Source organism: Dufourea novaeangliae, unplaced genomic scaffold (genome assembly GCF_001272555.1).
Source record: "Dufourea novaeangliae isolate 0120121106 unplaced genomic scaffold, ASM127255v1 scaffold547, whole genome shotgun sequence".
Lineage (NCBI taxonomy): Eukaryota > Metazoa > Arthropoda > Insecta > Hymenoptera > Halictidae > Dufourea > Dufourea novaeangliae.
This window is the reverse complement of record NW_015374427.1, coordinates 30,597-57,862: the sequence shown is the minus strand read 5'-3', so window position 1 is coordinate 57,862 and position 27,266 is coordinate 30,597. Positions and strand designations below refer to the sequence as shown.

Here is a 27,266-nt window from a genome sequence, read left to right as displayed (position 1 = left end):
GTAGGGAAAATTGTTTGAAACAAGAAATACGTAAACAACCGTTATGTTTTCAATTACGGTGACTGAAAGAAATTAAATTTAATGCTTGCAAGTAGTACTAATCGAGGACTCTCATCGCGTAAATACTCACCTTCAATTTGAAGTTATGTGCGTTTAAAAATATATTTACAAGTCGTATTGAATTTGTAGAACAACTGAACATTGAAAATTTCTTAGCAGCTACAACAAAAACGTGTAAATGAAATCCCAATGAAACCGATTTAAACAAAATTCATTTGCAAATATATTTTCTTGAATAATAAATAATGTTATGTGTGTTATAACCTGAATATTTACTGTGATTTGAAAAAAATAATCATATCTGTTACAGATATGTAGATATATGATAACAAAGTGAATAATGATAAACTGTATACGTTGTATGTTTTTAAAGCTATTCAAACTAATCATCGGGGTATTTCAAGATTACACGGAGCAAACATGACTGCAACGGATCTTCTGATGTCTAATAAATATTCTTATACAATTTTGTTATATCAACGTATTTCTCAAGCTGTGCTACTTACAAGGTGGGCCACCAGAAACCGAACACCTAAACATCTACTTGTATATATGGTAAAGTTATGAAAGCATGTTTCGGTAGGTACAGAGTTGCACCGTTTGATGGGCGTAATGGGCTGTCAGGAAATTCATTTTTTTCGAAGGCATTTTTTAGAGATATCAAAGTCATCGATGTTTTTTTAATGTGTACACATATTTCTGCTGCAATAGTATTACAGTCCATGGAAGAACAAATTGAAGGATATTGGAATGTTAACCTTTAACCGACCACCCAAAAAAATTGCGTTTTTGGTGGAAAACACAGCAATCTCAAACTTACACTTTACAATCGAAATGGTGTATTTGTAAAACGTCTGCGAATCATGAAAACGATGAACTTTTCACAAACTTGCAACAAATGTTCAAAGTGATGGCCTTCAGTAGCAACACATTGTCTAAAACGGACGATCACGACCTGCACTACATGTTCGATGGTATTTGCTCCGACCATTGCACAAGTTCTAGTGATACGTTCTTTCATGTCTTGCACGATAGTAGGCTTTTCACGGTAGACATCTTCCTTGAGGTTCCCCGACACGAACAAATTTTAGGGTTTCAAGTCTGGCGAGCGAGTTGGCCATTTTATGGGCCCACAATGTCCAATCCAGCAATTTGGAAACATCTCATTGAGAACTTGTGTTACGGAACGTGAAGAATGGGCCGAACACATCGTGCTGATACCACATTCTGTTGCACAGGTGCAGTGATACATTTTCTAGAAGAACTGGCAGTGTTTCTAACAGGAGTCTCTCATGTTTTTGATGATGAGATGAGACACAATAATTTCATTGTTCATGATTCCGCACCATACGTTAACTGTCTATGGTCTCTGCTTGTCAACTTCACGTAACCATCAAAGGTTTTCGATTAACCAATAATGCAGATTTCTTAAATTTACTGGTCCATAATTTGTAAAAGAGGTTTCATCAGTGAACAATGTTTTATTATTGAAAAATGCGCCATTTTCAATGTTTCGAATCTCCACTGGCAGAAGTGCAATCGGTTTTCAAAATCTAAACCATGAAGAAAATAAATGAGATAAATGAAAGGGGTGAAATGTGTGTGAATGCAGTGTCTGTAGAATACTTGATCTGCTAATTGCACTTTCTTTTTCAAACTGCCTTGCGCTTATTTGTGAATTGTACTGAAATGCTGCTAGAACATCGACTGCATTTGCCCCCATATGTTGTATTCCTGGGTCTTTAAAATGTTGTATTATTTTTTACATTACCAGTTGCGCGAAACTTTTTAATTAATTACGATTAGATAGAAAGAGATGGATCGGTCCGATTAGGAAACCTTTCTACGTATAATCGAATCGCATCCCTAAAGCCCGTTAGAGATTCGAGCGGAGTGCACGCACTGTCCGCGTTCCGTTCTACGCGCGCGGAGCTCGGAGGATTCAGTGTTCTTTTCACAGTCAAACGGACTGTACGCGATTTGATCGCGATTAGTCTTACTTCACTCGTCGTGTGTCTCAGTAGCAAGTATTATAACTATTATATTATAACCTGTATTGAAGTTCTTGTACATAGTTTTGTTTTATTCACGTATGACCAAATTAATGACTAAAATTGTTGCTGTGTATTATTATTGACACAAAAGGAAGAAAAAAGAAATTCGAGTGAATAGGCGATACGGGGTACATTCTCCTATTGCTCAAAGGAGTTTAAAAGGCGTTTTTGTGTCATCATATAGTGATTTACGTGAAAATGAAGAAATTGTTTATAACTATTTCCGTATCTACACCCATGGTATATGACTGTTTAATCTTCGACGGAATCCGCTCGACTAACTGCTACATTTGTTTCCATAGAATTATGTGGCACTGATGCGAAAGGACCACGCGTGTGGCTGGTGGCTGCTCCGCGAGCGTACCATCCGCTGAACTGTGAATAGTGAATCAGTGTGCTGCCAGTATCGTGGGATGTACATTGTACATAGAACAAAACGGCTTCCCCCACTATGACCTACCATCGTCTCTCACTTTACATCCACCGTACTGCACTTAAGCATACTCTACCCCTGTCCGTGTGCGCTGCCCGTTCGGGACTTTCCGCCGACAATCTCTACATCACTCGGCAACATAAACAATGAGGAGAGCCCATACGATTCCCACTGAGTCGACAATCCATGTTTTCGACGCGACGCTTGGCAACCTAGGCGCGTGAATTTGGAGTCAAAAGATCTCGTTCTAATCCCAGTGCGACAATTTTATTTTTTATTTTTAATTATTTTGTAATTTCGCTTTGTAACCCCTCAGTAAAATAAAAACTTACAAAATATTAATTTGTGAGGCATTTAAAAAAAAAAGGTAAATTTATTCCTATTCAATATTTAAATTTATTATGATATACATACATATTACGTTATATATACAAAAATTATTTTTCCAATCAGATATTACCGTTATTTTAATTATTGCAGTACATAAATATAAAAACATTCGTACAGGAATCTGTTAGATTAAAATGTTATGTTGTAAATCTATCTTCAGTCTTTTAAAATTTGTCGGCTTTACTTGTAATCTCTTAGTTAAATGAAATGTTAAAAAATATTAATTTGCTAAGCATTTTTAAAATTCGATTTTTTTGTTAATCATATACAATTTCGCGTGTCCGACAACTGTTGCAGTTGGTCTACGTATATACAATGTTGAATGGTCTTTTGCTTTTCGATATCTAAAAAGAAGTAATCACATAGTTTAAATCGTAATTGTAGTAATATAAGATAAAATATTTAGGTTGCTATAAACGGATCTTTTTTTTTTGTTAAATGTTCTCTAATTTCGCTTTCTAAATTTTGAGTAGAAGTTTCGCCGTAACGAAAATAGTTACAGTTTTTCCATGTATACACGATGCTGAATAGTCTTTTGATAATGTATGTTTAAACAGAAAGAAACATGTAAATATAATTATAATCACAATTGTAATAGTACAAGATAAAATATGAATATTATTGTAAACTTATATCTTTTGTTGATAAACACGAATCCGTTGCTGGAAATGTAAGGAATTACGCGGAAAAATTACACACGGTGGAAGTACACGTGGCGGAAGTACGGCGAAGAAATACACGCGGCGAAAGTACACGCGAAAAAACTACACGTACAAGCGACTATAATGCAATTGTAATTATATGATAACTTCAAAATTGACGCGCCAACATCGTGGAAATACTGTTTGTGTTACAGTTATTACTGTTGAGGCTTTCGGGTATAAGCCGTGTCCTGGTGTAATTATTTTCCCAACGTTTCGCAAACATTGCATCTAGCTTCATCAAGGGGTTGAATTACACACTGAGACTGGTGTGTGCCTTGTGGTGCTCTATTAATATACTGGAGCTTCCTCATGTTCCGGTTCATTGTTTACCAACCAAGAGACAATTTTAATTATTCAGCTGACCAATTAAAAATGTTTCTTGATTGGTAAACAATGAACCGGAACAAGAGCAAGCTCCAGTATATTAAGAGAGCACCCTTGATGAAGCTAGATGCAATGTTTTCGAAACGTTGGAAAAATAATTACAGCAGGGCACGGCTTATACCCGAAAGCCTTAACAGTAATAACTGTAACACAAACAGTATTTCCACGATATTAGCGCGTCAATTTTGAAGTTATCATGAAATTACAAATGTATTATAGTCGCTTCTGCGTGTACTTCTTTCGCCGTACTTCCCCCGCGTGTAATTTTTCCGCGTAATATCTTACATTTCCAGCGACGGATTTGTTTTCATCATCAAAAGATATAGGTTTACAATAATATTTATATTTTATCTTGTACTATTACAATTGTAATTATAATTATATTTACATGTTTCTTTCTTTTTAGACATACATAATCAAAAGACTATTCAGCATCGTGTATACATGGAAAAACTGTAACTATTTTCGTTACGGCGAAACTTCTACTCAAAATTTAGGAAGCGAAATTAGAGAAAAATAAAACGAAAAAAAGATAAACCGTGTCAATGTGGAATTGTTATCCCAACGTTTCGCAAGCATAGCAGCTAGCTTCATCAAGGGATCGGAAAACACACTGATACTTTTGATCCCCTGATGGAGCTAGCTGTAATGCTTGCAAAACGTTGGGAAAACAATTCCACAAGGACACAGCTCACACCGGAAAGCCTCAACAGTGAGAATTATATAATGCCGGGCCATGAAAGCCTCAAATATAAAAAAAAAGGATTCCTTTATAGCAACCTAAATATTTTATCTTGTATTAGTACAATTACGATTTAAACTATGTGTTTATTTCTTTTTAGATATAGAAAAGCCAAAGACCATTCAACATTGTATACACGTAGACCAGCTGCAACAGTTGTCGAACACGCGAAATTGTATATCATTAACAAAAAAATTGAGTTTTAAAAATGCTTCTCAAATTAATATTTTTTAACATTTCATTTAATTAAAAGATTACAAGGAAAGCCAGCAAATTTTAAAAGATTGAAGATAGATTTATAACGAACATTGTTTTCTAATAAATTTTTGTACGAATGTTTTTATCTTTATGTACTCCAATAGTTAAAATAACGGTAATATTTCATTGGAAGAATAATTTTTGTATGTATAACGTAATATGTATGTATATTATAATAAATTTAAATATTGAATAGGAATAAATTCATCTCCTTTTCGTTTAAATGCCTCACAAATTAATATTTTGTAAGTTATTACTTTACTGAGAGCTTACAAAGCGAAATTACAAAATAATTAAAAATAAAAAATAACACCGTCGCACTGGAATACGAACGAAGTCTTCTGACTCCAGTTCACGCGCACAGGTTGCCGAGTGTCGCGTCGAAAACATAGATTGTCGGCGCAGTGAGATTCGAACGAGCTCTCCTCATTGTATACGTTGCCGAGTGATGTAGAGATTGTCGGCGGAAATTCCCGAACGAGTAGCACACACGGACAGGGGTAGAGTATACTTTCGCCGCCCGCGGGGCAGCCAGGGCCGAGGGGTGGTACTGGGGGTACCATCCCTGTCGCGATCGGCTCACACAGAGACAGCGTCGAGGGGTCACCACTAAGTAGCAGGAGGCGTGACGGCAAGACAGCCGTCCCAGGGGGGGGGGGGCATGGGCGGAGCCAGAGAGGGTCACCGGGGTGTTTTTAGTGGGTAAAAATCCTGCATAGGCCGTCTCCGCCCTAGCGGTACACCTTTCGGAAGTTTTCTTCCCGTTAAAAAAAAGAAAAAAAGAAAGAAAGTGTAGAGTATGTTGGGTGAAGCACGGTGAAAGTAACGTGGTTGACGTTGGTAAGTCATAGTGGGGGAAGCCGTTTTGTCCCACGTCCGACGATGTGAACGCTTCTGTACAATGTAGGTAATTTATTCTTCGCCTGTAGTACGGACCGCGAATGCTTTGCCGACTTTGTAACGGGCCAAAGGCACTGTCTACTTTCTCCATAAATGAAAATCATATCGATTCGCACTTCGTTCGAATACCGTATTGTGAAACGTTTATCACTAAACTGAGACTAGAATCGAATGACAATAAGATTGGGATAATGATACATTTGGATTGGCAAGTTGATAAACAGACGGTATGTTTACACATGTAATGACAATTCGCGATTGTAAGAACGTCCCAGGCACTGTGTTGTTACTAAAAGCCATCACTCATCGGTTTTATGATTCACAGATGTTATAAAATTCATCACTTCGATTGTAACGTGTGAGTCTGAGATTGCTGTGTTTCCTACCAAAAAAGGCGATTTTCTTGGGTGGATGTTGGTTAAAGGTTAACATTCTAACATCGTTCAATTTGTTCGTTCATGGGCTATAATACTCTGGCAACAGGAATATGTGAACCTATTAAAGAAAGAACACGATGACTGATATCTTTAAAAAGAACTTCGGAAAAAAATGAATTTCGTTTCAGCCCATTACGCCTATGAAACGGTGCAACTCTGTACCGAAATATGCTTTCGTAACTTTATATCCAAGTACATATTTAGGTGTTCGGCTTCTGATGGACCACCCTGTATTAATGACCAATTAAATATAAATTTTGCATGTATAAAGCCTTTTTATAAGTTTCTATAATTAATAACCGTGATGTTAGAGGTTGATGCGTCTATAAAGAATAAATAAAAAAAATCATTCTTATATACGTTAAACTGAAATCCATGAACGTTTTGCCGAAGAAAGAGCGAATAGGGACGAATGTTAATATTATAGAATATAATATCAACGAAAAATTGTAAAGAACTGACATTGTGTGAAGTTTTTGCTTTATTCCTGTTGGCAAAACTATATTTTATTAAATGCGAAAAATCCGAAGGAATCAGTTGTAATTTTACTAGATGTTTTAGAATTTAAACAAATTGCACTTGTATGCCCACACGAGGTGTGGGAAATGACACGGAGAGCACTTTGTTAATATTACTGCAAATTATTGCTATATTAATATTGCTATAATGTCAGAGTAATTTACGTAATGTTTAAAAGTGTACGAATATATGTTCAGCATCCGTGTAACTTTGAGATACTTTGAAGCTACAGAATCACTGTAAGATGTAAAATGTTGTTTATTAACGGCACTTACAGCAAGCTCGTCCTCGATTCGAGTGACGTTGAGGAGAGGTTTGACCTTCTGCCAGAGTTTCCACCATGGCCACGTTCGCAGTTGCAAGTATTTCCTCAGGTTTCGCTGGACGACTACCAACGCGAGACGTTGTTCTTGGAGTTGCTTGTAATCCTTTCGAGACAAATAACCTCTAACGTAGGCCTGCATCCAGGAAACGATTTTGCTGAGTCGTTCATCACGGAACTCTTCCATTTGACCCAACACTCCGGCACGGAAAAACACCTGTTTATTTTAGATTCAAGAAGCGAGAAAAACACATCAATTAATGATTTTTCTTGGAACATTGCCCTTCGGTACTTTGATTATTCTACACGGGAAATTTGAGCAGAAAATTTGTGCTACAGAAGAACTGAATTAGTGGGAGTAATTTTCAGTCTTACAATGTCCAATAATTGACATTCATATACACACAAACACGTGCAAGCGCGCGCGCACGCACACACATACATGAAATGACATTATTGCTACTGTCATTGTGCTATCTATAAAAAAAAATCGCGCAGGATTCAGGTATCGGAGCTACGAGAATAACTGCACTAGAATTGTGTATATCAATAAGAAAGGAAAATTTTTTAAAATGTTGCATAATATTAACAACTGCAGAAATTGTCGAGAAAAGGTTAATTTAAATTAAATTCAGCTGTTTGGGAATCAAAGGAGAATAATCAAAGTAAAAATGTTTCTCTAGGTCAACTTTAAATAAATGAAGCGTTATCATGCAAGATTTAAGTAAATCATCCCACGCTGTTGTTCACGTATTAAAGTAGGAAGATACAGTCCATTCATCCGACACATTAAAAAGCAAAATAGAAATTACCTTGTACGTGTGATGCCTATTAATATATAAACGTAGCTGGACGTTAAAATTGATTTTTGTAATTAGTAATTATACAATAATTTGATTACGGTAACAGAATAAATCATACATAATATTAAAGAACAGAAGAAGGCGTGTGGTGGTAAATGTTTCATTTATATAAAGTGATATCGGAAAGGAAATCTTATAACACGAATAAAGTTGTGTGATTCTGGATACAAATATCTATATACTCATTTCAATTGGACATTCGAAATAATTTGAAAACGCTTCAAGCGTTTTGTACAGTGTCCAGCAGTATCGACAGTGCAAATTCATGTAAGCTAATTACTCATGCAAGAAGTTGAAATAGTTTACATAATTAATTATTTTTATGGGAATTGATACACTCACATTCAATTGACATTGGTGATTATAATAAGTAGAACCGGTAAAAAGGAAATCGACGATTACGAATTTAATAGTGCCTGCAACTTCATTTTCTAGAAAACTTTTAGAAAGCCTCGATGATGAAACTTCATTTTATGTTTTACACGAGGATACATCTCGTATACATTTATATCGTCGATACCGCCTCACCCTGTGTATAAATTATATGCTGTGAACAATAGCACGTATACTGTTTTCAATCCACATAGAAATTGTTTTTCGTGTATTTTACGATAGTGTATTGAATATTTATCCACGATTCAACAGACATTGCAAAAATAGGCATCATAATAACGTTAAATTCTATACGTTATATCGATTCCTATCATTCCTGTAACACCTTGAATAAAATAAAATTTAAGCTACAAGAAGCATTTATAACGAATCGATATCTTTTTGATACTGCTATTGTGCGGTTTTGTTTAATTTCAAGAAACTCGTATGAAATAATATACAGACCTCAAAACTTCTTCCGAATCTTTTACATGTGACAAAAAAATGAAAGGAGAACACTGATTGATAAGCTATTCTTAGCGAGAGCCTCAATAACATAAACAGAAATTTACAGATACTCCTTGTAATGGATACAAAAAGTGTCATTAAACCTTTCTGCTCATTAAATAATGGCAAGCACATATTTAAATCAATCGTAAAGGAAAAAAAAGTTAAAAAATTATTCGTTAGAAAAAGAAAAGCGTTATTTTCATATTGTGTGAAGAAAAATCGAAAGTTGAACCAAAGGTGTCCAATACCTTGGTGAGACCCATACGATATTGATCTGATTCCAAATTGATTGCATCCAGGATCAGTTGGGTTGCCTTTTGTGGTTCACAAGGTTCTTTGATGGCATTGGCGCACAGAATTTTGTATCTGCGGCGGTTCGTTTTATGGTGAGGAGGCACAACAGACAAGTTTATCACGCATGTTAGACACTTGCACATATATGATAACATTGTTATATTATTAAATTGGATAATTGGATTGTCTGTGATCCTTTTGGCATTCGATCCTTCTATTTGAGGATGTTCGAGAATTTCTAAAACAGAATTATACTATGCAATTGTTCGGTTGCCAAGCTACTTTTATTAACTATTGGCTGACCCTGACATCATATTCGCCATTCAGCTTCCAAATGGGGAAAGAAATCTGTTTTAGAAATTCAAACGATGTTTCGATAAAACTTGGCAAATCGTAAATGTATATAGCTCAGTCTAATGAGTATTGATTCCTTTTTGGGGTTAGGCACGTTTGCACGGCGTTATGAAACCTTTACACATGGCAGCATTGATTATTAGAACTATAACTTTTTCCTTAATCACGTTCATCGATCACCTTTCTATAGAAGAGTAATATCAATTATTTAATTTACAGAAATCAATGGATTCCCGACACTTCTCATCGTACTTTTAAATACTACATTCAACTAACTCCCTTTCACTTTGATTTCAACTTATTAACCAACTATTCATTAATCTTTCACTTTATCTGCGAATTTAATAAATTTATGAAAAAAATAATGTTACACGTACTATACATATAACAATTACCTATGCATGTCAAGAAGTGTAAAATTGTTTGAATAATTCTTCCTGTTCGTTTAAATAAAATTGTAATAATCCGATGTAGAATTCGATGTATTTTATAAACTATTAATAAGCAGAGCCACGTGTATAAAGTGTTTATCTTTTCAAGCAAACTGAAATATTATTCGAATACTGCAATGTTTCAACACATTCTGTGCCGTAAAACGAAAGAAACTTCAGGTAATCCCTTGTTGTGACAAATAGATCAGGCAGGACAGCAAATGTTAATTGATTGCTAAAGACAATTCCGTTTCATCTAGATACGATTATTTTAAAATGTTTCGATTAATCAATTTGCTCTCAACAGTGCCTCGAATGTACGAGTCATAGTTCAATAATCAATAAAATATCCTGTAAAGCTTGCTGTAACGCGAGAAAAAACGTGCCTTGGTATGTCCAAGACGATATTGATCGGGATCAAGACCGGATGATTCCAAGATTGCCGCAGCGGCCTTCTTCGGGTCGGAAGCCACTTTATCGACTGCTTGTGGCGCCAGGATCTTGTACCTAAAGGTAGGGGGTCACAAGGCAAAAACAATGATTTGGAGTCTATCAGCGTAAGGTAACCAAACATTTTACAGGGGAATCACAGTTGGTTTTTACGTGAAAATCCTCCCTCCATCGATTTTCGCTTCCTCGAGTATGTACTTTTCTGATGACCACGATGACGTTTTCATATTTGGTGGAGGTAACGCTTAAGGTTTACTACGTGCATTTATGAACATAATTGGTGTCAATTTACGGAATTCTAACGTCTATCTAAGAGGGCTAATCAATCTATAACGTCCAGGGGTGCTCGTGCATATTGGGGCATGGGGCGGAAAAAATGGGGCGTCAGAAAAAATTACATGGAATATTTGTATGTCTGAAAGCCTATAAAACGGGGAATTAGATACTTCTCAAAACACTCCTTCAACATTCGATAATTGGAACGTACTTAGCAGAATGAGACACGTCAAAAGCGTAAATATTTAGCTAAAATTACAAATAAATATAAAGTTGTACATTGTAATCGTTACGTAAACTACAATGAAACTCAAAAGAAGTAAAAATGAATGTAAAGTAATCGAAGTTAGAATAGACATTTCAAGATAGTATCCTAGTTACGCTAAAGGGTGTACTCTTAAACGTTTTCTCGAACAAAGAGAAAATATTCTGCGATGGGTAACAAAAGGAAACAAAGTACGAACAAAATCGCAAAATCAAGTTTTTTGAGGGTGTTGAACTAGCCTTAGTATGACCAATCCTGTAGCTGTCCGGATCAAGTCCGATTTCGTCGAAACATCTTGCCGCGGCCTTTTTCGGATCCGCCTCAGCCGTCATCGCGGCTGGCGCTAAGATCATGTAACTGTACGATCACAATATAAAGAGATCATTCCTTAATATGTTGTTTTTAATTGTTTGTCTCTAACTTTCTATCTACTTTTCCTGTTCCTCACTCAATATCTATTTTATAATTCAAGGTTGATGACATTTCGGCTTTTTTTTTAATTTTACTTAATAACGTGGTATAGTTAACGAGACAGATAAATTTATCGACAAAATAGAACACTTTGTCAAGTGAAAGTGTTCCACTGACGTAATAGAAGAGGTTGTTGCATGCTGAATCATGCCTTTTTATATTAGAATTATCAATAAACTTCTATAATTGCACGTTACACGAAAGTATAGTATAGTTGCCTAACTGTTGTATAAGTTTTAATAGTAAAATTGATTGGGGATTGAACCGGACCAGAATGTAATTTCAGTGATACGCTCAGGACATTTAGAATTTACCACCTTGAGCTTAAGCCTAAGAGTAAACTTAATTCAAGTACTGTGCAATAACAGCTGAGAATACAATCTCCTTTGCTAATAATATCTACTGTCGTCCATTTTGATTGACTTGTGTAACATTTATAAATTGCCACCACTATGTAAACTATTTGCCCCTTCACATTACTGTTACCCAATGCAAATGATAGTTCATTGAGTAGCAGCAGCCTAATCACATAATTTTGCACTATTCAAATTCTTTATTCCACTAAAACCCTGTTTAAAGTGGAATAAATTTCTCTTTCCATTAATCTAGAAATAAATCCTTCGTACTTGAGGTTGTAAGCATGTATACAAATTTCATGTTCAATTTCATAAAATAAAGTGCTTATGCTGTAAAGTATTTGCAATATTATTTTCAATTTCATTTACCACTAATGATGCTTAAATTTGGGAAAAGCCTTGGAAAATTTTTCAGTATTCTCAAGTTCGTCAGACAACCGTTCAAATGACTCAGTTAATTTCTCAAGAAATACATATGATGAAAAAATCTGAATCCTTACCGTAGCTTGAAATCAGGATACATCATTCGGTTAGGGAATCCTTTACGACAAATACGGATGCCTTCAAGTACACCGTTACATGTGAGCTGGTGCATAACAAGGTGAGAATCGATGACACCAGGCTGCTTCAATTCGTTGGGAATAATACAACGAACAAAATGTGGTTGAGTTGCCCTCAGTGTAGTCATCAAATTGTTCAATTGTTCCTTATAGGAGGATGATACTGTGGAGAAACCACCTCCCTTCTTGCCACGTCCGCCCTTGCCACCACCACCGCCACCACCGGCATCACCAGACTGTCCCGGATGGTCCGCAAAGATCTCGATCAACAGTTTGTTAGTGGATTTTTTGAATTGGTCGACCACCGTGTCGTTCAATGGGTCCTTATTCTTTTCTAACCAGCCCGTGATGTTATATGGTACCTGTTGATGAAACACTCGTTTAGCATCGTTTTTGTGTCAAGGAGAGGATTACTTTACAAAAAATTCTGACAGAAATTCTGTACTTTGAAAGAATGATGAACGTTTAACCGGTTTAGATGGTGATAGTTTGAAAATCGTATTCTGATTTAATATCTTAGCTAAGTGACTAGATAAATATCAGTTTTATGTACACGATATTATAAGTTCCACTACTTTACAACCAGTCAAAGGACACAGAAATTGAAAGTTCTACATGTAAATGCAGAGACAACATACGTTTCCAGCATAATGGCCAATAGCAAAGTGAGCTGCTTGCTGGCCTGGTTTCGGTGGCTTGGGTTTCAAGTAGTTAGGACTCTTGCCAAGATGGTTGTTGTTCAACTTCTCCTCGAAGGTTTTGTCAGTGGCTTTCGGGAACATAGATTCTTCTTCAAGAATTGACAGGATTCCCATAGGCTATATTTGAAAAAGAAAGAGAGCGTTAAGTTCTGCCCTATTCACGAAACAGTGTTCTTTTCTTAAGAGTACCGTTCTCTTTACAAGTGCAAAGTTTTGTGCCATAACGTGACACTCAAAGATATAAAAGAATCGTCTCTAATATCGTCTAACAAAAGAAAAATAACAATTAGTACACCAAGTTCATAATGGAATTGATCACTATTACTTTTTTGACCGATAGACAGCTATACTGAACTGCAACCTTGTGTGATTATTACACACTTAAGAAATTACACGATTAAATCGACGTTACTCTCAATTTTATACTTTAATGTTAAATAAACCTTGAAAGTTACTGTATTTGCAGTTCATTTTTTTATCAGTACGTTGTTTTACTTCCCTTATGATCTAATTAAAGATCAACGTAGGAAAGTACTTCAAAAGCAAATTTCTGAAGTTTCGACAGAGATTTCTTGTTTTGGAAATAAGGGGACCGGAATTCACTGAAAGATCTGTCCCGAATTTGTTTGCTGATACATTTATTTGTCTTTAGTTAGTAACAGCATATTCTAGAAAAAACTTCATTCTTATTTCGTTCGACTGATCGATCAAGAATTCCTGGCCGTTGATTAATTCCACTCGTTTACAAAAACACATTCACAAAGAGGCATGCGTGTAGGCGCGACACAAGAGAAACTCGCATGCATGAAATGTTCAATTAAATTTTACCTATGCTGGTCCTTAATTGATTCCTCAATTACCTGCTGATGTATCATACTTATCGTTTCTACCAAATCGATCATTTCACTTGTGACAGAATTTTTGGTACTCTTTAGTTTATAATTATTATTTGTTTAAAGCAACTGGTCGTATTTTTTAGTATGAAGTTTGTATAAAGCACTGGCAACATGCATATGTACAAATAGAGACGCGATGCAAATAAGAAGAATTTTACTTTGATCAGGATGTTCCCGCAAAGTTTACGCAGTTATAATATGAAAGAGGTGAGAAATAGGTGAGATTAACAGAAATGAAGCAATAGGAAGATACAAGCAGTAAATTTTGCATGCTAACGCTTGCTGCTGTAGTATCGAAACGTCGTCTGTATAGTCCCTGCAACTGTCTTCTCTTTCGCAATGAGTCTATCCAATATCAGAAGCCGTCGACCTTTCTTTCATCCCTGGTCTTTCATGCCACGGATTAACAGTACCTTCTCGATCAAATCGATTGTCTGCTGAAGATCCATCCCAAAGTCAATGAATGTCCATTCGATTCCTTCGCGTTTGTATTCCTCTTGTTCGAGAATGAACATGTGATGGTTGAAGAATTGCTGAAGCTTTTCGTTGGTGAAGTTGATGCAGAGTTGTTCAAAACTGTTGAACTGCTCGTGACCAAGCAGGGGAAAAGCAACGAAACAGAAAACAAAGGAGAAACACAGCCGTCATTAATGCTGCTTATATCCGATACGATTTGGAAATTACGATTGGGGTTCTACGACATATTGTCTTGGTTTACTTTCTCGTAGGGTGATAGTATTTGGGACTAGTATGTAAGCAGGACAGAACAAAATTTGCCGTTACATGCCCTGAGGAATAATTCATTTTTCAATATTTTTGTGCGCTGTCCATTCTTATTAAGGGGTCATGCTCGGTCAGAAATTAAAAAAAAATCGATTTTTCTCTTTCTACATTTTCTTTAAGTACAACATCTCGAGAATATTCTGTGCAAGTTTCAAGGTAATCCAATTAAAAATGACAGAGTAACAGGCGTTAAAAAATGAACATTTTATATAAGTGTAAGCTTGACTTGAAACTTTGAACGCGTTTTTCTCGAAACTACATTTTTCAAATCGGTGATCAACATTTCTCGAATACTACTGTGTCGATTTACATGAAGCCTTTTGCGCCTTATTTCAAATCAGAAAAACTTGACCTTGAACGAAGGATTCTTTTGTTTGTTCCATACTTTTTTTTTAATTGACCAAAAACGAGTGATTTTTTAGGTGAAAATCGCACTTTTTCAGAAAAACGTCCGCTATTTTGTTCCTAATCAATATTTCGAAAAACTCCACGTTCAATGACAAGATTGGTTCTTCCATTACATAAATCTTACTGAATTTTTAATTTCAGATGAACCGTTACGAAGTTACAGTGATCACGGCAGACTACTTTTTGTGAAGAGACATCCAGGATATCGCTCACGATTTATTTACTAATAAATATTTTTAAATAAAAAAATTACCATATAATCTATAAACTGCAATCTTTGGAACACAAACACAGTTTTTGAAAAAGGTCTTATAGTTTTCGAGAAAAAAATTCCCAAAGGACACCCTTTTTTCGGCCTCCTGACTGAGCATGACCCCTTAATACATCGCTCTAATCGTGAAAGTAATTGAAATTTTTATCTTATTTATGATTCGAATTCGAAAAACCTTAGGAAATGTACACCAGGGGGAGGGGGAGACATTCTTGAACATAGGTTTACTTAATACGCATTAATTGTAAAGATGATCAACGTTTACTGACTCAGCTTTGTTTAAGTAAACCTTGCTTCGAGGTAAACGATAAATAACGACCTCAAAGGATTAATATTTATGTTTGAATGTGAGGTGTAACTTCAATAAAAAATGTACTAAACATTTTGTTCAGCTGTTGCAAGTAGTCAACGCTACCACGGGAACTCGACCGGCAGACTCGCGCTCTGATTGGTCGGGGTTTTTTGTTAATATCTCGTTAACAAAGTCTCGGATAACATTTTTGCTAAGGAACAAGTTATTTCAAATCACTCCAGGAACCCCTCATTTCCGGGAGTGGAAGCTATTTTGGGACACCCTGTGTATATAGACATATATAAAATATTAAGTTACAATGTTTAAGTTCGGTTCGAATGTGAATATCAACTATTCATTTCTCCAAATCTTACTTTAACAAAACAATTTTTCTTTATCTCTTTTATCATTTGTTCGTATTTGTTGAAACATTTGAATGGCTTAATTTTCAAGAGTCGTACGTAAACCGTGTTTAATGAACTTTGTTCATTGCTTTGGATGAATTAGTTCAGAGGCAAAGTGAATCACAGGCACGACATTAGTGCCGTTGTTGTGGGGGTGTGCAAAGGGAAGCGAAAAAAAAAACAAGGGAAAGCAGGGTGATGAAAAACAAAGAACACTGAGGTAAACGTATCAGGTGTCTTTGATACTTGTGGCGGTAATAACAGTAACAACCAATAGCTTAAAAAATTATGATACGATGGGGTAAACGTCCAGTCGATGGTAAGCAGACACAAACAATGAGTCAATAATCTACCACCGCAAGACTGACGACCGACCACTTCGGGAACTTCAGATTCCGTTTTCGGTCAAAGCTCTTGGCAAACACCAGTAGTCATATCCATTGATCAGGCCGTTGATCGTTTTCTTGATCGTTCGTTGTTTTTTGTATCTTTGTGAAAGTGTACATTATACCTTCTCAATCAGTTCAATACAAGCGGCCAAGTCCATGCCGAAGTCAATGAATTCCCAATCGATGCCTTCCTTTTTGTACTCTTCTTGTTCGAGTACGAACATATGATGGTTGAAGAATTGTTGTAATTTCTCGTTGGTGAAGTTGATGCAGAGCTGTTCAAAGCCATTGAACTGTCGTGTTTACAGCACAACGCGCGCGCAGGGTCGTGCATGACGCAGCATGAAGAATGAGGTAGGACGAAGAAAGGCACAAGGAGAAACAGAACAGAAAAACAAAGGAACAAAAGAACCATCAGTATAGCAAAATCTATTATTTTCTCGATTGTTTTCGGTGACATGGTTGTTGTCTTATTCCTTTGTAGTTGTAATAGATGAACACTGATGTAATTGGTAGATGTACATAATTTCGGGTGTGTGACGGGTTTGTAGACTATGAAGATATGTCAATGTCGGAAAGATCATTGAAATACAGGTTTCTATGAAAGTATCAAGAATCAAAAAAGTTCAGTCTTTGTAAAAAATAAACTATCTACAATCTGTACTGTCTATTCACGAAATGCTATTATTCCATATTATAGGAATGTTAGATTGTTTATCTTAAATTTACGATAATAAAGCATTCCTCTTGCGGGTTTATCAAAATTTGTCTTTCGAAAGCAATTTTTTTTTACCGATAACGGTTGGTGACACAGAAACGCGTGAATTTTTATGAAACACAATCTTAACAGTAGGATTGTACTGTGTCAAAGTTTTAGGAAGGACTTTGTATGCAAATACAAAGGGTACAGTACACTGTACTACTAATCTGTAATACTAATCTGTATGTCTGACAGGTCTCGAAAAAATAACTTGCAACACTTTGTGTGCAACCTTTTGTTCTTCTTGTTCTTGCAAATAACATTGCAAACAAACAACTGAAATGGAAACGAAGTTTGTTCTACATTGACTCAATGTTTTATATTTAAAAACTTCGATTAATTGTAAATGCACGCGGGTGCGTGTGCCAATAGTGCAAATTATTAAAGAATAGTGTAGAGGTTAAACCAGAGCCTCGTATGACCTAATAAAAAATTCAATGAATCTATGAGCAACCTAAGACTGAATGCCACCTTGAGATACGATTAGTTTCCAAGATATGCATACATACGTGTATAAATTCAAATGGAATTTGATTATGAAACTAGGTCAATAATTGTTCCGTTCTGAAAATTTCAGTAAGTGATGATAGTTGTGTACGTAACTATTACCTGTACTTGGCATAAAAAGTGTCAACATTCAATTTTTGTTCTCGAATCTATTAAAAGATTTCATTCTTGTGTTTATATATATCAGCAAAGCCATTGTTCTGTTGACGAAATTTGATCTGTAATATCGATTGGACCATTCTTGTAGAGTTTCTCGTTCCAAAGACTAATTCGGAAAACACGAGTTCCTGTAAAAATCCACAAAGTTGAGCAAGAATGGCACATTACGTGAAAACTAAAAGTGCTAGAAAGTTTAATGCAGTCTTGAAAGATAAATGAGAGCTTCCTGAAAATGCCAGTGTATGAACGTATAAAATTTTTGTGATTTTTAATGCTTGTAAATGGCTATCAATGTTTAAAGAAGAGCCCGTATGCGTACTTTCTAAGTTTCTACGCACTATTTTTGCATTTTTACGGAAAATACTTTCTCTAGCACGAATTGCATACAGAGTATCGAATTCTATAGACATTTCTGAAGAAGAAACCATCCAAAGAAATTGTCGGAATTGTTTTTAATTTAGGCAGGTCGAGAAAATCCCCGTTGGTAATTTGTACACGATATTTTCCCGCCATGTGGCCATTGCTCGGTTTCCCGACTGGTTCAGTTTTACATTTCCATCCTCACTGAACCTCAGAAAGTTATATTACATTTCTATCTCGAACTGTCAGAAGTATTAAACAATGAATTTATTAAAAGAAGATGGCTAAATAATAATTAGATATACTTCGCGTTGCCTTCAAGTATTGTATGTATAATGAATTTCAAATATTACAATATTTGGGAAAATTTTCCAAATTTTCCAAAAGCATAATAATAAAAATCTTCTGAGTTTATAAAAAATTGTGCTTGTTTCTTAACGGTTTCGCATCAACAAGTCATATGTATTCGTGCATTAAAAACCTGACCAAATTAAAAACTGTTCCGACACTTTTTCTGCATGGTTTCTTCTTTAGAAATATCTGCAGTATCCGATACTAGCTACCAAATTAGTTGTTGGCAACGAAAATTCCATACAAATGCATAACTAGTGCATGAAAAGTATGCTCGTCGGCTTGTTTTTAAAATTTGATGGCTATTTACAAGCATTCGGTACCACAAAATTTAACAACTGTACAAATTAGTATACATATTCAGAAAGCTCTCCTCTATCTTTTAAGACAATATTGAACTTTCTAGCGTTTTTAGTTGTCACATAATAAGTACGTCATTTTTGTTGAAAATCGTGCGTTTTCACAAAAACTCATGTTCCTCAAGAACTGAGAGTGATAGAACAATTCTGGTTCCGGATTCATGTTTGATGTGATGGACAGTGTTATCAAACGAAAGAATATTCGTAGCCAATATGATGGCCAACTTTTGAAAAAGGTAAGAAGGAAATTTCACTTCCCGAGTAAAGTGTCACAGGACTTGGATGGTGTGAAGTGAAGTGAAATGAAATGACATGAAATGACATGAAATGAATAATAACTTTTGTTGCCTGCGCGAGAAAAGGAAGAGTTTACTTCTCGCTAAAACGTGAAACCACACGGAAATGAAGAAAAACCAATCCACGATTGGTTAGGCCAATCCATGAAAACAGTGGAGATCATTACTGCAATTTGTTGTAATAAGCGTTAATTTTGCAATTGTTATGGATCCAGGTGGTCCTGTCACCGATCCTTATGCTGCATTTTTGTCTGCTTTTTTCCGTATGGCTGGATTCGTCTATGGATCGGTTGCCATGATCGATTCATTCGTCTTTTTTATACCTTCTCAATCAACTCTATACACGCGAGGAGATCCATGCCAAAGTCTATGAACTCCCACTGAATGCCCTCCTTCGTATACTCTTCTTGTTCGAGGACGAACATATGGTGGTTGAAGAATTGTTGAAGCTTCTCATTGGTGAAGTTGATGCAGAGCTGCTCGAAGCTGTTAAACTGTTCGAGCAACAATAGTATTTAAACTGCATCAATTGTCACTGTGCTACAGGCCCAGCCAGTTCATGCTTTTTTATGACCTTTCTACTTTCCTCAAATATACTCGATAGATTACCATAACCTCAGTATTTTTGTCATTGATGTCCGTTAATACTGCGGACCATTGGTCAATGTCATGGCAAGTCAATCAGCAATTGTCAATGCATACTCATTTACGAATACGTAATAATATGTAGTACAGATCAGTCTTATGACATTTTTTTCTCAGCTGATTACCAAAATGTACAAATAATATTTTTAATCAATTTTTCTGAGTTGAATGTTTCATGATCAACTGATCTGACGTAATATTTTACAAACATCTACGATTACTTCACTCAAAAGACATTGGTCCTAGAGACAATATTTTGTTTTGTAATAATTCGTCTTTACAGTATATGCAAATATAACGGCAGGTTCTACGATGCTGTTTTGTAGGTAATAACATACAGTATTGGAAAATGTTCAAATATTTGGTTCATTATAACCAAATATAATTTTTCATTTAAATACTCGAAAATTTTAGTCATTCAGGCAAGCATAATGAATTTCCCAGAATTCATTATGTAATCGTACTCAAATCATTTCAAGTACAATATAAATACGAAAAATTAGTTAAACATACATGTAAATCAGGGATGAAAAATTATTTCGGCCCTATTTTACACGTACGTTTCAGATATGTATGTATTACCTCTTTCGTAAGATTCGCATCCAAACCGTTGGGGGACACTCATTTGCTAAGATATTAGTGTACTTTCAAATAACTACTTGCCGGATAAACTACTGGTTGGATAACCGCCCTCACAGAAATTGTACATCTGTACCGTCCTGTTCGTTAATGGACAGTTGGAAATACAGAATATTTTGAAAATGTTATTCAATCAAGTACCAAGAGTTTTAATCTACACTACTCTACGCGTCAGCGTGAAGTCCACTGTTTTTATAATTTTCCAAAATAGAAGACGGAAATAGTGAGCGAAAAGTGGTTTACAACAACGTCACGACGATTCAATGATTGCTTACCAGATTTTCTTCTTGTAGAGATGCCAGTAATTGTAGGTATTGTGACTCAAAATCATGCTATGATACGAGGGGCTTGATAACGTATTATACATACATACTCGAAACAGGACAATATACTTTTCATGTTAAATTCTACACCAAAAAAGGGTCGAAAATATTTGGAACGATGAACATTCATGCACTTCCTAGAATGTATATCAAAATTTAAATTAGTAATACGATGCAAAAACTTCCAATGTTCATAATGGTGCGGAATAATGGATTTTCCAAGGGTAAACATTCGTTCAAATTAAGAAGAGTGGTTAGAACGAATTCAAATTTTCAGGAATAATTGAAATCATTGTCGTTACGAAACCTTTGGTAAAAACATGTATACACACAGTTTTGAAGACGAGGTATGCATCTAAAGGGATTTCAAACCAGAACATCTATTGCCAGATAAATTTAAGGCACTACAAATAATCTAAGAGCAAATTTAATTCATCTTTGAATCTTCAAAACAGCAACTAATTTGTATTATCTACATGGGGTGACAGTGATAAATGCTAGACACATAGGATAAATCTCCTAATGAGATGAAGTAACAATTAAGGAATAGTTTTCTAATAAATCTTCCAATGGGACTCCCAACGAGAGCACATAAAGAAGTGAAGAACCAGATAAGGGAGGAATCGTTCAAGGAGGAAACTAAACAAATTGAGAGTTGTCATCACGTTTCTGTACATAAGGTTACCTTCTCAATCAACTCTATACACGCGAGGAGATCCATTCCGAAGTCAATGAACTGCCAAACAATACCCTCTTTCTTATATTCCTCTTGCTCGAGTACAAACATGTGATGGTTGAAGAATTGTTGCAGTTTTTCGTTGGTGAAGTTGATGCAAAGTTGTTCGAAACCATTATACTGAAGAACGAAATGAAATGTAGAATGTTCATTTGGTGCAGACCGAACTAATTCATATTTAAGGAACACGTAATAACGGGGGAATGTCCGAGTACTTGACACCAAGTTTGTTTCATTTCTGTGAAGAACAATTAGTAATCTGTATATCACAAATGATGAATGTTGAATTCTTGCATATTATCGTGAAGAGTATAGAGCTAGATTAATTGTAACGTGTTAATAATTTTGTCGTGGACACTTTTGTGACACACAACTCCTATATCTATACATATAATCAAGTAGATGTGATACCAAATTATTCTTTCAATCCGCCGTAACCGATGGCAAATAATATATCTTCCGAATCATCCGTTGTTAATATGATGTGTGTCTAAAAGTACTGTGAAACAAGTTGTTACGCTTTTGTGTTTGCGATGATCCTATATTCTTTTAATCACGTTGACGATCCCTTATTTATGTTCCGGTAAACATTTCTTTAACATAACCGTTTGAAAAATGCATTTAATAATCTTTTAATATTTTCATACTTTGACTCTGCTTACGTAAATAATTTCTTAACAACAATATTTAATAACAACTTTTTAGTAAAAGCCAGGGAAAAAAAAAATAAAAAACCTATCTTTTATTCTGTACAATATGTTCTCTACTTTTTCAACACGTTGGAAAAAGTATATGTACGTGTACGGTTTAGATAAAAGCAATAATTTCAAGTAGTCTCTAAATATTTAAGGTAATTGTCAGCTACATCTTGTTTTACTCCCTTATCCTTAGAATCCGAGGTAATCTGATCTACAGTGCTTCCATTTATAGAAGTTTAATTTAATCAAAATATTAATAGTATGATATAGACGACAGAAAATACTGATTTTCATGACGACAAAACTATTTAAATTAAGGGAATCGCCAACAGTGATTATTGGGACATGTGTATACGAGTGTGTGTTTATTAGAGGAAACTTACGTCGAAGATCTCGAAACCGGCAATATCCAGTACACCAATAAAGTGCTGTCTCTTCTGCTTGGTGTCCAAGGTCTCATTACATTTCTTCACTAACCATTTGAACAGCCTATCAAACATGGCTTTCGACATGGCACCCACGGAGTATGCTACTTGATCCTTGTTACGACCTTGTGTCACAAACTCGTTACCGACCTTGATCCTCGGTTTCAACAAGTTCTTGTAGAGATCGGCACAGTCGCAACCAAGCAACTTAGCAACTCGTTCACCCTCCTACAGTGACAATTCGTAGAAGTTGTAAAAGAATATTTAAAAGCTTATTAGAATTATTTAATTGTTAAGTATTTGAGTATTAATTCAATTTAATATGTACAAAAAGATTCTGCTTCCTATGTGTATCAACAAAAAAAATGGTAAACGAGTAGGACGAAATGCTAATAATTCAGAGGATTTCAACCAATACAAAATATGACATTTTTATTCGCACAGCATCGAATGTAGAGCAGTTGAAGTGGAAAGAGTCCGACGGCACGCAAGACCTGCTCTTTTTCGTTCTGCTACCTACCTCCACTGCTGTAAATTTAGTATTATTTGAATAAGAGTGTCATATTTTGTCCTGGTTGAATTCCTCTTAATGTCCTCTGCGGTATAATGGAAAGAAAAATTACACGATGCCATTGAAAATTCTCAAGTTGACTGTGTGTGTGTTCACTATGCATAATGATGTATTTTCGAAATGTTTATTATCGTTATATGTTGTCCACTTAAATGAGACAAAATTTTCGTAATAACCTTTTCAATTATATTATGTGAAAGAATAAAATCGTATCTGCTAAATTCAAGTACAGTAAATCATCGTTGAATGTTCGAAGGCTCTTCGGCACTGAATGTTTAGACGTCATCCCCACCACTGGGCACTTGACTGTTTCCACGGGGACCTTCCCCACAGTGGTGGTGATAACCGTCATCAATGATTTACTGTAGTACTAGAATAATCTTGACTAGCCAATCAGTAGAAATCGGAATATTTTTACAGATATAATGTAGAAAATGCTAAGTACCTCTGTGCCATCAGCTTCAGCCTGTTCTTCACGACCCCTTTGTTTGAATTTCATACCACCCATGTGCATGACAGCAGCGGTGATTTTGTAGATGTCGTTCTTCTCTTCTTGGGTGAAGCCCAGCACATCGAAAGCTTGCTGTTATCAGGAATTGTAGGGTCAGAAAAAGTTTTCTAATTTTTTTGAAAATGAAGCAGTCAGTAAGCAGAAGAGATTTTTATATAAAAGTTAACGTTTTGTTTCCACATAAATTATTACTTGAAAAAGAGAGAATTATACATATCTATCACTCAGAAACAAAGCGTTTCAGAGTACAATACTATGAATTTATGAAAGCACTTCTGATACGTTCGAAATTTATTATTGGACAAAATACTGAATTGTTATGAGGGAAAGCACACAAAAACGGCACAAATAGCAATGAAATTTAAGCCTGAAAGCGAGCTTGTTCTTTGATGTTTTTTTTTCTACACGAACTACCAAACAGAACAGCCAATGAAAAGCACAAAAAATTAAAGTTATAGGGAACTTCGAGATGTTACACTCGTCTAAAATATGTACCCTAATCCATGGCGGGTGTCCCTCTTTATTCTTTAAAATTTCATGCTTTAAGCCATATTTTAATTGCCAAGCTGATGACAATTTGCCGAAAGAGCCGTAAGGAAGAAGCGTATTTTTAGAAAAAGCTAAGAAGCGGAAGCTATGCTCGTATTAAGTAACTAAACTACCTAAATTTGTATTCGTATACGGGGCGCCAAAATCGAAAGTTCTATAAAACTAATATAAATGAGGAAATAGATATAAGACAGTAAACTTTATACAGACGACAAAGGAGGATCGATGCTTCTTTCAGGTTCAATCGCTTCTACATACAATGCGATTGGCCTCCTTCGTTGATGTAAAAGTACAAATTTTAAATCGTTCTTATGTTACGCCATTTAGAGAGGGTCCCCAAAGAGCCCTCGCTTTCTTCAGGTACGACACTACCATCCACCTCAAATTCACGTGTTTTCAAGGTTGAAGCAAGAAACCGCTTCTCTGAAGTACGAGGCCGACGTTCGACCAAGCGTCAAGAATTTCCATCTTGAGGCTGTCTCTTTTTTTCAAGCGAATCAATAAGAATTTACCAATTCTACCAGGATTGGAAGGTCAACTCGCACCACAAAAGTTTTTCTTGGAAAAATATTTCGTGATCTTCTCTAGGATTCGTTTACCTCACGACTGACACCTTTTCAGAAAGGTTCCATGTAGAATGAAATTTTGTTAAGTAAATTATAGAATGTTTCGACAACTATAGGATATATTATAGACATAAGATAATCGAACTGTGGATAGGAAAGTATCGATATCTGGGAGTGTCAGACGATTGGTACTAATCATACTTTCTATGTAATTTCAGGTTACAAACTGAAATGGCCTAAATAACTGTGGAAAACAATGAAACGACAACTGAATTATTGGAATTTCAATTTCTATGTACATGGAGTTTCAACGGAGAAATAGTAACGAAAAATTTTATGATTCGCTCGTACGTTTGTTCTTAACCGAAACTGACCATTCGCAGCACAGCTTATGACCAATGGTCTGACCAGACATATAATGTTTCAGAATCCATACTCCAAAAATTATATAAACTTTGTAAATACTTTGTAATTTTTAAATGTATTTTTTTAACATTTTCCTCGTAATCATAGAAATTAAATAATACTTCAAGGTAACATAAAATAATAGTGTTAATGAATTTCTTCAAATGGCAATAGCAAATATTTTTTAAATTGCTACCTGGATAAAATTAAATTCGTTACTATTTTTCATTTCTCCCCGCACTACAAGAAGGAAATGGCTAAAAACGACATCAAAGTCGATTGTTTTACAGTCTACAAAGGATAATATAGATATCTACTTTCATAACAACGTATGTACACGGAAGAAGGTAAAGGTGAGGTGCGATAATATAGAGTCTGGAACAAGTGGGACTACGAATTAATTTTCTTTTTCTTGTTTTAAGGGCTTACGTCCGTCAGTAGACATTCCTCGCCGTCGTCGACGTTGGGGATCGTGATTTTTCCTTGAGACACGTTCCCATAGTCGTATATGTTGTTGGACAAGAGACACATGGCTGTGAAGCATTTCGAAGAATATAAATTATAGTTGAGCGACACGATTTGGGGCTAAAATTATTTGCTGCACGTAAATCCCAAATCACTTATGATGTTTTCATTGGTTCATTCCATCGATTTTTTCGTTCCTTGACCTAAGAAGTCGCCCTCCTTCGAGAAAAGTAGTCTAATGGTTATTTGAAACTTCGTTGGTTTTCGAAATAATCACTGTCGGTAAACATCGAACGACAAGAATGAATATTTATGTCATGACCAGTTAATATTTTCTCCAGCTGTAGCAGATGCGTGGCATAATACTGGTGCAAAAAAAGTGGCGAGTCAGAGCTGATCGGGGAGCGGGTACACTGGGGGTTTAATAATTTCCTCGAGTCAAATTTTTCCCAATTAAAATATTCGTTTCTTCCCCCAATCCCCCCGCATCCCGATTGCGGCGGCAGGAAGCTTTCGCAGGCGGGGCGCGAGGGGGTGACAAAAACCCCGGTCCATCCTTTCCGCTACCTTACACTCCATGATGATCTTTTCCATTCAAGAGAATGCTATTAAGCTAGATCCTGTGGTTCTACGACAGGAGCAGAGTTTCATTGCATAATTTTAAAAGGTCGATTTCTACTGCACATAATTGCAAAGATAGTTGAAAGTTGACCGAGATTTCTAACGCACCCTGGGATTGGACTTACGTCCGTCTCCTCCATGTCCGCGGCGTCGTTGACTCCAGGAATTCTGGTCTTACCCTGGCTAATGTACCAATAGTCCCCGATCCGGTTGCTCAGTAGGGTTAATTCTGCATTATTTTTCTCGGTTTAAGCTGCCTGCTTTAACGAGCGACTATATCATTGAAACGTATCACTTTGCAATTTTCTTCAATTTCATATTTAACGTTGTTTATTGGCATTTAGTTCTCGATCGTGTTTCACTACTTGAGACTCAAAAAATGTCCCTAATAATAATACTAGTTATTAGGGATAATTCGTGATTGCAATATGATACGTCTAAAAAAGAAAAGAACAACAAATGCCAGATTATTTGCGATAGGTAAATGCTGAAAAAGAAAAAGAAGAAGAAGAAGTAGAAGAAGAAGAAGAAGAATGAAGAGTGTATATAGACTGATAGAATTGAAAACAAAGACGACAAGTCTGCTGTTGTATTCATGACTCTTGTCGAAAATACTGTGCGTGTTAAAACGAATATGAGTTGGTTACATTTTAATAAGTAGTGGCATACCGAAAGGCTGAAGTAGACAGATAGAAAACAGATAAGACAGGACAGAAAGGAAATATACGGCAAACAGCGGACAATCTGAACATATAAACGATACTGCCCATA

At 35.7% G+C, this 27,266-nt stretch overlaps 1 protein-coding gene across 7 annotated transcripts in view; it reads right to left on the bottom strand.

Moving 5' to 3' along the window:
* Window positions 1–27,266, bottom strand: part of LOC107193051 (myosin heavy chain, muscle) — a 51,576-nt gene that overhangs the window by 16,866 nt on the left and 7,444 nt on the right. For 3 of the 7 annotated variants that reach the window (XM_015582427.1, XM_015582428.1, XM_015582433.1), the window contains exons 9-15: window positions 23,824–23,961; window positions 22,766–23,035; window positions 19,665–19,835; window positions 13,044–13,223; window positions 12,346–12,767; window positions 10,414–10,534; window positions 7,157–7,420 (exon numbers count right to left, since the gene is read on the bottom strand). In XM_015582427.1, coding sequence (XP_015437913.1) covers window positions 7,157–7,420; window positions 10,414–10,534; window positions 12,346–12,767; window positions 13,044–13,223; window positions 19,665–19,835; window positions 22,766–23,035; window positions 23,824–23,961 — 1,566 coding nt within the window. Of the gene's footprint in view, window positions 1–7,156; window positions 7,421–10,413; window positions 10,535–12,345; window positions 12,768–13,043; window positions 13,224–14,415; window positions 14,587–16,671; window positions 16,843–19,664; window positions 19,836–21,633; window positions 21,805–22,765; window positions 23,036–23,823; window positions 23,962–27,266 lie in introns of all 7 variants that reach the window. The other 4 variants (XM_015582431.1, XM_015582432.1, XM_015582429.1 and 1 more) reach the window with 3 other exon arrangements.